General features: G+C 45.3%; 1 protein-coding gene across 4 annotated transcripts in view; it reads right to left on the reverse strand.

Moving 5' to 3' along the window:
• Window positions 1-11,798, reverse strand: part of NF2 (NF2, moesin-ezrin-radixin like (MERLIN) tumor suppressor) — a 65,045-nt gene extending 53,247 nt beyond the window's left edge. For 2 of the 4 annotated variants that reach the window (XM_065903667.1, XM_065903666.1), the window contains exon 1: window positions 11,205-11,798. In XM_065903667.1, coding sequence (XP_065759739.1) covers window positions 11,205-11,318 — 114 coding nt within the window. In that variant the 5' untranslated portion in view covers window positions 11,319-11,798. The remainder of the gene's footprint in view (window positions 1-11,204) is intronic. The other 2 variants (XM_065903664.1, XM_065903663.1) reach the window with 2 other exon arrangements.
• Window positions 11,799-12,119: the final 321 nt, after the last annotated feature.

Raw genomic sequence — 12,119 nt, forward strand, 5'->3', positions numbered from 1 at the left:
CCCCTTCTCCTTTTGCATTCCATTTTTCCAAGCAGCAGGGTCTTTTCCAATGAGTTGGCTAGAACACACCACTCCTACTCAGTCATTATTTTTGAGGGAAAAGGGGAAACAGGATTTTAGCCAAAAAACAATCTTATCTCTGCTCCATACCAATCACGACCCCCAAATCCCTTATCTTGATCTGCGCAAAATTACGCAAACCTGAAACCACCCTTATACAAAACAAACATTTCAGCTGCAATCTTGCCCTGTCAGTTTCTGCTATAATCAACCACAGCAAGTAATCTTCCTCTCCCCGTCCTCCGATCATTGCTGTTAATATGCCCAATGTATCTAAATTATTGGTTTCAAGGCCCTCCACCAATTACCTCCTCTCTCCTCCAACCAACTGCCCTGCCTTGTTACAAGGCAGCTCGTGTCCTCCCAGCTCAGCACAACCATATGCTTCCATTTTCTCAGTCAGACCTTTCTTAGGTTCCTTCCTTATTTCATCAGTCTCCTTGCCCAGCATATAACACCAGACACATGAGTTAACAAGCACTTTTGTTGTTTTAGTCGTGAAGTTGTGTCCGACTCTTTTGAGATTGCGTGGACTGTAGCCTGCCATGCTCCTCTATCCATGGTACGGAAAAAAAAAAAAGAATACTGGGATGGGTTGCCATTTCCTTCTCCAGGGTATCTTCCTGAATCAGGGATGGAACCTGTGTCTCCTACATTGCAGGTGGATTCTTTACCACTGAGCCACTTGGGAAATCCAATATGCACTTTACATACATGGAAAAATTGGGTTATCTGTCTTTCCCCAAGATTCCTGTCTTTCCTGTAGTTCTGCAGATCATAAACTCCTTGAAGGCAAGAGCTAACACTCTCTCTCTCTCTCTCTCTCTCTCTCTCTCTCTCTCTCTCTCTCTCTCTCTCTCAGTCTCCTGGGACCCAAGCAAGTACTGCATAATCAATTTGTGGCCACTTCACCAACACTATGGTTGGCTGATGATGTTGATATAATGATGATAACACCTGGATCAGGCTTCTGAGCAGAAAATCTTCTAGGTAATGACTGCAATGAAGCAAGAATTTATGACACTCCTTATTAAAATTCTAATTGCATAATTGGGCCTGAAGGTATAAATCTCTCCGCCCGCCTTTGGTGACACGTACTGATCTCTCTCTAAAAATACCTTGCCAAGGAAATCTAAATCTCAAAGAGCAACCAAGAAAAATTTCCTCAGAACAAGAGACCAGTAGGAAACAGATCACAGCACCTTAGGGAGCTGCAGAAATGTTTTAAACTAGAAGAAGTCTTTCAAAACAAAATGAATTATGATTTTTTTTGGGGGGGGGTGCGGATTGCGGGGACAACAGTCCTTAAGTTTGCAGCTTCTGGTGTGTTTCCTGCTTTAGTGGAGACAGGTTCTGGCAGCAGCCATGAGCCCAGAGAGGGAAGCCAAGTACTAAACCGCCCCTTCTGGGAGACTGCCCCTTCTGGGAGACTTCCCAGTGGTCCAGTGGTTAAGACTATGAGCTGTCAATGCAGGGGGTGCAGGTTCGATCCCTGGTTAGGGAACTAGGATCCCACACGTTGTGCGGCCCAGCCAAAAGATATTTAAAACAAAAACAAACCAAAGTCTGCCCTCAACGACCCACAACCGTGGGTGAGCCACTGGGCTCAACTGGCCCTCGGTTTCTCCATCTGTCAATCTCTCATGGCCCCCATGCAAGGCTTAGATTTTTATGATGCCATGAAAAAAGAGGGCTTGAAGCTTTGAAAGCCGGCTGACAGATGACAAAGCAAAAAGAATCAGTAGTTTATATACTATAAAAGCAGTACAGTCTTCCCAAAGCGAAGAAGACAGTCTCTGTCTTTGGAATTTAGCTCACAACATGAGGGCAATCACAGCCTTGTCAAACAACTATAAAACACCCAAACCTGCTGTGCTGGGAAAGTCACTTAACCTCTCTGGGTCTCAGCTTCCACAATCATCAAGTGGGCTTTCAGGATTAACACCCCCCGAGTCTACGAGATTCAGACGGTTTTGTGTAAACCGTGGAGTACTTCTTTCGCTACTATAATAAATTTTCTTTTAATCCTTTAACATTCCATTCTGTATCTTAAAATCATTTTCAGGGATGTCAATGACACTTAACAGTTAATTTCATTGCTCTTGCTACATTCTTTTCCCTTACTCAGGTTCTGTCATTGCGATCATGTTCATTACTCCTAATAATCAGGGGTTGTCTTATAATAATGAACTCGCTAGTGTAACAAAAACTGTGATTATCATGCTAATGAAAAATAGAAGCTTTTTAGCATCAAGGTTGCTGTTGATATTCAGCAATTATCAATGATTACAAATGTTTCAAACAACCGAGAATAAGAACTCTACGGAGAGCTATGAATAGGAAACAAGAGTGAATTCAATACCAGTGGCACAAAGCTCAATTTCAAATGCCTAAACATGAAGTAAGATGAACAGACTCTGAAACATTGCCCATGACCAAGCATTACTCAACTCATACCCTGGTCTCTGCGGAAATTGTAGTTTATATTTAAAATTGCGCTTCTTAAAAAAAAAAAAAAGAAAGAAAGAAAGAAAAAAAAAGCTATCAGCACAAGAGAGCTAAAGCATTATGTGTTTATGCAAACCACCTCATGCAGAATCCAGACCCTAGCCTGGAAAGAACATTTAGACGTTCTGTTTCTGGCTTGATCTCTTGATTAGGGTTCACAGTCATTAATCCTGGAGGAGGAAATGGCACCCCACTCCAGTCTTCTTGCCGGGAGAAGTCCATGGACAGAGGAGCCTGGAGGGCTACAGTCCATGGGGTTGCAAAGAGTCTGACACGACTGAAGCGACTCAGCACGCACACACAGTCACCAAGGAGAATGACACTGATTTTAACAAGGGTGGGAGGCATCGGTGCGAGTGAGTAGGACTGGTTAAAAAAAAGTCTGCAGGCAGATGAGAACTACTGTAGGCTGAAGTCTTCTTAAACTTATTTATGAGACTGCTTTAATCACAGATCAATAGGAGTAGGATACTAGATAGAAACACAATTGGTGAATTTAAAACCACAGATCAGTTCAGATAAGTTCAGTAATGATTCCAGGCTTCAGTTTTAAGTTTTACTTGAAAGTCAAATTTCTAACTGTGGTGCTGGAGAAGACTCTGGAGAGTCTCTCGGACAGCAAGGAGATCAAACCAGTCAATCCTACCAACCCTGAATAGTCATTGGAAGGACTGATGCTGAAGCTGAAGCTCCAATACTTTGGCCACCTGATGGGAAGAACTGACTCACTGGAAAAGACCCTGATGCTGGGAAAGATTGAGGGCAGGATGAGAAGGGGACAGAGGATGAGCTGGTTGGATGTCATCACTGACTCAACGGACATGAGTTTGAGCAAACTCAGAGAGATAGTGGAGGACAGGGAAACTGGCGTGCTGTGCAGTCCATGGGGTTGCAAAGAGTCGGACATGCCTTAGCGACTGAACAAAACAACAACAAATTATCAAAACTACTAAAACCAGGAGACTAAAGCTGGCAAGGTGGATGGGAAAGTCAGAAGTAATATAACTCACTAACGGAAAGTTGTGAATTTTCCAAGCAAGGTTCAAATTTGGCAAAGCAGCAGAAAAGAACAGTAGGGAGACTCGGGAAGCGGAAAAAGGCCCCATTTCTTTGGAAACGATGTGCTCTGACTCCACCTAGTGGGGCCCAAGGATTCCTGAACTAGATTCATAAGCGCCTCAACGCGGCACAGGTGACTGAAGATCTGATTAAAAGGTTTTTTCCCCCTTCGGTCAGCACTAAATTGGTAATAAATTTTTGCTTGCTAAAAATGTACTAAAACATGTGGACTCAGAATCTAAATCAGACAAAGCACAGACAGGAGGATGGAACACATTATCCTGTAACAAACCAGAGAAGCCTCATCACCAGCTGGCTAAAAAAATGATTAGCAGCTCGGAGAAAACTCAATTCTGGGTTTTTAAGACAGCAAATACTGTAACTTATGAAATCAGGAATAAACAAGTACCAAAAATGTTCTTGGATAAGAACACAAAACTAGCATGAATAACTGGAGAAAAACAAAAGAGAAAAATTCCAAGATGGCACACAGGGAACAAAGGAATGGAGGATAATTAAGCATGGCAGAAGAGTCCTACTGTCATCGCGGACATCAAATAAATAGAGACCAATCATAGAGCACATTACCAAAAAAGATCCTTAAGTATATGGCATAGAGCTCACTATATTTAGACTAACTGTAGAGTCTAGAAGGTCTACAATTACCAAGGCATGGATAACCTGAAGAAGATTCAGAGAAAATGAAGAAGGTGACTCAAGGAGAAAATTCACAGTGCCTCTAGCATGAGACCTTTCCTCTTTATTCCCACACTCCTGACTCGAGATGACAGAAAACGCTAATGTTTGGGCTTCCCTGGTGGCCAGCCGATGCAGGAAACAAGGGTTTGATCCCTGGTCCGGGAAGACCCCACATGCCTCGGAGCAACTTAAGCCCATGCACCACTACTGTGCCTGCGCTCTAGAGCTGTGACTACTGAAGCCTGAGCACCTAGAGCCCATCTCTGCAACAAGAGAAGTCACCTCAATGAAAAGCCTGCGCATCGCAACGAGAGAACAGCCCCTGCTCACCACAACTGGAGAAAAACCAGAGCTGCAATGAGGACCCAGCACAGCCAAAAATACATAAAATGAAAAAAATATATATGTATGAATGTTAAATTAAAAAAAGCTGAAGAAGCTAATGTTTACCAAGTACTTACTATGGTCAGTGCCTGGGCTAAGTGCCTATGAAGGTCTACCTTATTCATGCCTTACAACAATCCTATAAAAAAATACTATTATTCTCATCTTACAACTGAGGTTTAGAGAGGTAAATCCAATCACTCAGGGAGTACGGGGCAGTGGCAGGGCTTCCTTCCACTCGAGCCAATTTGCCACTTCTACCAGGATGCTGGCTCTTTTCCCTGAGCAGTATCTATCTGGCCCTCTAGCAGATTTTTCTCACACCTGCATGCTCAAATCCTGACATGACTTCCTACCTAAGAAGGAAATATGAAACAGAGAGTTGTGTGATGAGCTTCTTCTGCCCACATCACGTAAAATAGGATGTGCAGCTGAGGGCCTTGGAAATCGAGTTCCTCCCTGTTTTACAGCTGAAGAACTGAAGCCTGGGAGGAAAAAAAAAAAAGAGAGAGAGAGAGAGATACCCAAGGTCACAGAAGAGCTCCGCTGAGAAGCCAGGGTTCAGACGCCAGTTTGAACTCCCTCCTGGAAGACAATCACTGGCCTCAATCTTGGGGTGTCTAGGATTTAACATCTTACTGGAATCACCAGAGTTGTTCTTTCGGTTTTCCCGTTTTGATAGTTCCACCTGTTAGGTGTATGTCCACTTGTATGCTGGGATGATCTGTAATGTTGGTATCTAAATCAATTGTAATTCCACATGGGTATGTGAAAACGTTTGGGAAGCCAACCTACAGGACAAGGAGGCTTTGTTTTCGATATAAGATGATGGTATTAGGCTCTCTCACAACTCAATTTCGAGAAATTTTTCATATTTGACTTTTCTAACTGATAGATTGAATTACTAGAGTAAAATTCCAGTCTAGATAAGAAATAACAGAACCGTTTAGCCTTCTGGCAAACTACGATCAGCACCCACTTTCTCAAAATGATAAATATCAAGTCTTTCAAGTGGAAAAATTCTTCAAAGCATCAAGCCAATTGTGCATGCAGCAAGTGGTGCAAGAAAGAGATTTTTGCCCCCATCTCTGCAGCAAAAAAGTCTGAACTGATTAGCATAAGGCATCTCGATTCACATGTTAACTACCAACTGGTTGTGACATTGAGTCCTTCTTAGAAAGCCACCTACATCTGACCTCAGTGAGGCCAAGAACTCAAGTACTATCTCTCCTTTGTTTCAAAATGCATCTACAGGCTCCTTGCATTAGCATAAAAATAGAGTAGGAGAGTAAGACTAGACACTTCTGAGTTCTTGACATCACCATAAATCAAACTACTGCTACTTTCAACAGAATATTGCACTTTTTTTTCTTTTAAAGCATTTAAAAGAAATGTTTCTGGCTGCACCGGGTCTTCCTTGCAGCACATAGGATCTTTAGCTGCAGCCTGTAAACTCTTAGTTGTGGCAAGTCAGGATCTAGTTCCCTGGAAAGGGATCGAACCCTGGGCCCCCTGCATCGGGAGTCACGGCAGTCAGTGCCCATGGGGACCCAAGCCTCCTGTTTCAGGATGACTAGAGTCCCGTCCTTCCTGCCCAGCACTAAGCATTCCAGGAGTCCTTACAACAATCTCGCAGGGTCAATAATATTAGTTCCATTGTACTGATGTGCAAACTGAGGTCAGGAGAGTCTGAGCATCGTATCCACGCTGTAAGCAGTTTGGCTGGAATTCAAGCGGGTGTGTGTCTTGTTTCAAAGTCCGCGCACTTTCTACCACTGCTTTCTTCGTTTAGTGTGCTTCCCTGGTGGCTCAGGCAGTAAGGAATCTGCCTGCAATGCGGGAGCCCAGGCTTGATCCCAGGGTCGGGAAGATCCCCTGGAGGAGGAAAAGGCAACTCACTCCAGTATCCCTGTCTGAAGAATTCCATGGACAGAGGAGCCTGGCGGGCTACAGTCCACGTGGTCACAAAGAGTCGGACACGACTGAGTGACTAACACATTGGACCAGCAGCACTGGCATCACTTGACGGTTTGTGAAGAATGCATAATTCTCAGGACCTCCCCGGCGGTCCAATGGCTGAAGCTCTGCAGGCTTCTCATTGGCATGGCTTCTCATGGACAGCACGGGTTCTAGGGCTCGCAGGCCCAGTCATTTTGGCGCTCGGGCTTAGTTACCCGGTGCCACGCGGGATCTTACTTCCAGGGCCAGGGATCGAGCCTGTGTCCCCTGCACTGGAAGGCGGATTCTCATCCACTGGACCACCAGGACGTCCCTGAAGACTTTTTTTGTTGTCATAACTCGGGCAAGGCAGGTGTGCTACTGTCTTCTGGGGGGCAGAAGCCAGAGATGCTATCTATACGCCACGCAGTGCACGGCACAGGCCCCACCACGAAGAACGCTCTAGCCAAAAGGCCAATAGTGCCAAGGTTGAGAAACCCTGAGATTACCGTCAGTATTGTCCATCCTCTTTGGGCCTGAGGTCTGTTTAAAGAAGAAAAACTAACAGCTTTTCACTGCAAAATTATGACTGAAGGAATGTCACTAAAAATTTCTGTCCCTGTGGGTCAGGCTCTCATAACAGGTACCAAACAGTAACTTCAATCAGGGGTCACATGACAAGTCCAACCCACTATTTCTGTGCTAATCTGAGAGCTAAGAACGAGTTTTACATTTTTAAGTGATTGAAAAAAAATGTAGTAACATTTCCTCACTTGTTAAAATTATATGAAACTAAAAATCTCAATGTCCATCAAGAAAATTTCATTGGAAAAAAAGCCATATCCATTATTTTTCATTTCAAGAAAGGCTGCTTTTTTTTCCCTTCCCCCACCACACTGCTCGGCAAGGCATGCAGGATCTTAGTTCCCCAACCAGGAATCAAACCTGTGTCCCTTGCAGTGGAAGCTGGGAGCCTTAACCACTGGACCACCAGGGAAGTCCCAGACTATCAGTTTTACACTTTTTTGTTATATTTATTCCTAAATATTTTATACTTTAAAGTATATATTTATGTATTTATTTGGCTGTACCCAGTCTTTGTTGTGGCACGTGGGATCTAGTTCCCTGACCATGGATCAAACCTGGGCCCCTACACTGGGAGCATGATGTCTTAGCCATTGGACCACCAGGGAAGTCCCTATTTTATACTTTTTGATTCTATTATAAATAGCATTTCTTAATTTCATTTTCAGATTGTTCATTGCAGACGTACAGAATTACATTTAATTTTTTAAATGCAGAATTTCCATATCATTTTTACTTTTATTTTTCAATTAATTAATTTATTTGGCTACATTGGGTCTTATTTGTAGCACATGGGATCTTTGTTGTGTCATGCGTTTCTGTTATAGGTCCAACAGTACATTATATACAAATAGCATTGTATATTATATACAAAATTACTTTATATAATTGCATCTTACATCACTTAAAAGTGGAAAGGAGAAAAATATATTTATACTGTCTTTTATAATTCTTTAATTACCTTTACGGGTGCTCCTTGATGTCTTTCATTTGGATTTGAATTACTATCTTTTATTATTTGCTATCTTCAATTACTTGCTTTCAGCCTGAAGAACTTCCTTTAATATTTCTTGTAAGGTGGGTCTCAAAACAACAAATTCTGGTTTTGTTTATCTGGAAAAGTCTTTATTTTAACTTTACTTTTGAAAGGTCCGTTTCATTTATAACCAGCTATGTTGGATATAGAATTCCTGGTTTACAAGCTTTTTTCTTTGAGTATTTGAAACGTTATACCACTGCCTCTGGCCTCCATAGCTTCTGCTGAGAAGTCAGCTGTTAATCTTACTGGGGTTCCCTTAAAAGTGCCAAGTCGTTTTTCTTGCTGCTTTCAGGATCTTCTCCTTGTCTGACTTTCACCATTTTTACCATGGTGTGTCTGTGAATCTCTGTATTTATCCTCCTTGGAGGTCACTGAGCTTCTTGAATATACTGGTTATTCTTTTTCAATTAATTTAGGAGGTTTCAGCCAATTTGTGGGGAATATTTTTTTCTCACTCATCTCCTTCTGGTAGTTGCATTACATATATGTTGATGCACTGAATGATCCTCATGTTTCTCTGAGGCTCAGTACATTTTTCTTCATTCCTTCTCTCTACTCTTCAGCTTCCATAATCTCCATCAATCAATCTTCAAGTATACTAATTATTTCCTCTGCCAGTTGGAATGTACTTTAAGCCCCTCTAATGAATTTATTTCAGTCACTGTATTTCCCAACTCCAGGATTTTAATTTGGCTCTTTTCATAATTCCTATCTCTTTTATTGGGCTTCCCTGGTGGCTCAGTGGTAAAGAATCTACCTGCCAATGCAGGAGACCTGGGTTTGATCCCTGGGCTGGGAAGACCCCCTGGAGAAGGAAATGGCAACCCACTCCAGTATTCTCACCTGGGAAATGCCATAGACAGAGGAACTTGGCGGGCTATAGTCCACGGGGTCGCAAAAAGTCAGTCACGAATTAGCCACTAAACAACAACAACAATCTATTAATATTCTCTAGTTGATGCAAAAATAACATTATACCTTTAATCATGTTTTCCTTTAGTTCTGTGAACATATTTATAGCACCTCTAGGGAGTGGTTCTCCACCCTCACCCTGGGCATGTTGTTATTTGCTTGCTGTTGAGTAACAGCCTGGACTGTTCTAATGAAATCTATTTCCTTCTCATGGTGCTAAAGCCTATGTTGTTGCTCCTCAGGGAGCCATATCTTTGGGTTTGCCCAAAGTCACCCAAGATGCTTCCTCTCTTTCCCTGATCACACCCAACTGTTGAAAGTTAAAGTGTTAGTGGTTCAGTCATGTCCCACTCTTTATGACCCCTAGGACAGCCAGGGTCCTCTGTCCATGGGATTCTCCAGGCAAGAATACTGGACTGGGTAGCCGTCCCTTCTCCAGGATATCTTCCCAATGCCGGGATCAAATCCAGGTCTCCTTCACTGCAAGCAGATTCTTTAACATCTGAGCCACCAGGGAAGCACCCAACTGTTACACTCCCCAATTGTGATATATTGCTCTATTATTTCCAACAATACCCAAGAGCATAACTTGTTCTACAAAGTAATAATCAAAAGGTGGCTCTTCTGAAAGAACCATTTCTGAGATCAGTGTCTGACATTTTTTCTGACCAGGAGGGCTCTTCCCAGCTGTCTTACTCTCCTGCAAACTAGCTGCCTACAGTGGTATCTTCATTAAATCCACAAATCTCCTTCTAATTGCCTTTCACCAAAACCTTCACAGTTCTAGAGAGCACCCTTAGGCATAAATACTGCAGTCTCTACTGCAAATGAAGTCAATGCTTTTGGGAAGAGATTAGAAGCTAAGGGGGTTTTAAAGCCTGCTTCTCCCTCCAGGCAAAATCTCTGAGCTCTTGATAGAAGTTCGCAGGGGTCAGTTTGAAGTCATCTCAGTTTGTCTCTCTCGGTTGGTACCACCCATGGGGATAGAACCACTGGGAATCCAGTATTGTCAGTGAGCAACACCCAGAGTACACACGACTGAGCCTCAGTATCAGCCTTGGGCAGGAGAAGCCCTAAAGTAATGCTCCTCTGGGAAGAAAGTTGTCCGACTGGGAGCTAGGGAGTGGAGGGAGCCCAGTGTCCTGGGTTGCAGCTGTCCAGAGCTGAGAGCAGGAGGGTGGCAGTGGTCTTGGTTCAAATATTAATACCACAAACTTCTGCGACTTTCCCTGTGGTCCAGTGGTTAAGACTCTACTCTTTCACTGTAGGGGGCGTGGATTCCCAGTTGGGGAACTAAGATAAGGCATGCCTCCCGGCCAAAACAAAAACAAATACCACAAACTCTTGCCTTTCTTACCGAATTTTCATAGATTTTCTTGAGTAGATGTTTTTTCATTTGATGCTTGCTTGCCCTTAGGACAATTTCCAGAGGGGTTAAACTGAGTTGTTTGGAGAATTAAGTGAATGAATGTCAGACACTTAAGTATTCAATAAATGATACCTGTTACAGGACAGAAACTGTATGGAAAGTTTAAGATACCATCACTTTCCTCAAAGAATTTTCTCTAGAAAAGTTAGGCTGTGAAAAAGGGAAACAATATAGACTTTCCCAATGAGATGCAACTTTTAACACCTATGGTTTATTATATCACCTTATAAAGTTGAAACTCAAAAGAGCCGGAGCTTAAGCGTGACACTGAGAACTAGAATTCGCTACCGCGAATGCTTTCAGACTTATGCAGTTGCAATGAATGAAAATCTTCAGGAAGGGCTTCCAAACCCGAAAGCCCCATTGAAAAGAAGCAGTAATTATCTCTAACGTGAGGATTTGGGCCTAGATGGCCCCTTCCGGATCTGGCCGACTCTATATTTTCCCAGAGATGATATAAACAGAATCCCGAAGCTTCCACCTTGACTGTCACCCCGGCAAGGGCGCCCGGGTCGGTGCCGGACCCAAACCACGGCCGGATCCCAAAGGGCTGCCCTTCGCCGCAGCCCGTCGGGGCTGCCGGCCAGTTACCTCGCAATTGAACTCCATCTCCGCGTCCATGGTGACGATCCGCACGGTGAATGTCTTAGGCTGCTTCCTCTTGAGCGAGCTGAAGCTCATTCGGGAAGCGATGGCCCCGGCCATGGCGCGGGACTCAGGCGCAGGACCCTCGCGCCCCGAGGCCTGCGCTCGGGACCTTTTAGCCTCCCTGGAGGAGGCGCACAGGCCTCAGGGCCACCATGGTGGCCGGCCGGCCGGCCCGGGAGATGTCTGAGTGGCGCGGGCCCCCAGCGGCCAGCATGGGCCGCGAGGACCCTGCCCAGGAACGGAAAGGGGAGTCCCGGGGGCGGACCCTGACGGCCCCGGGCAAGGATCGCGATCGGGGACCGACGGGGCGGGCACGGCCCGGCTCTCCGGGACTCGGGCCGGGGACGCTGGGAACGCCCGCGGACGGGGCCCCTGGACGGCGGCTGCCCAGAGCCCGCGCGCCTCTCAGCGGCCGGCGGAGGTCTCAGGGCCGCGCTGCGGCCGGGCGCGCACGTGCGCGCGTGGCTGTCACCGTCCTCGCTCCGCGCGCCCGCGGAAGCGTCCCCTCCCCGCAGCCCCCGGCCTGCTCCCCGCCCCGCCCTCGGGCCCCCAAGATCACTACACACGACGCAACCAAACCCGGCGGCTGCCGCCCGGATACCACGATTGGCTGAGCGCTCCGAGGGAGACGGGACTTTCCCGCTGGGTCCCGCCCTCCCGGCAGCACTTCACCAATCAGAAGTTCAGACCTAACTGGAGGCGCGGGCCTGGGCTCGCCGTTGAGTGGCTGGGGTGGCAGTCACTCCGAACGCTTTTGTTTTGTAAGGGGTACGCCTACTCTAGCAAGACTGGTTGAGGTGGCTGAGCCCCGCCGACCCTTTCCCGGGGAAACCCTTAGAGGCTGGTACCCGGGCGCGG

This window comes from Muntiacus reevesi, chromosome 13, assembly GCF_963930625.1.
Source record: "Muntiacus reevesi chromosome 13, mMunRee1.1, whole genome shotgun sequence".
Classification (NCBI taxonomy): Eukaryota; Metazoa; Chordata; class Mammalia; order Artiodactyla; family Cervidae; genus Muntiacus; species Muntiacus reevesi.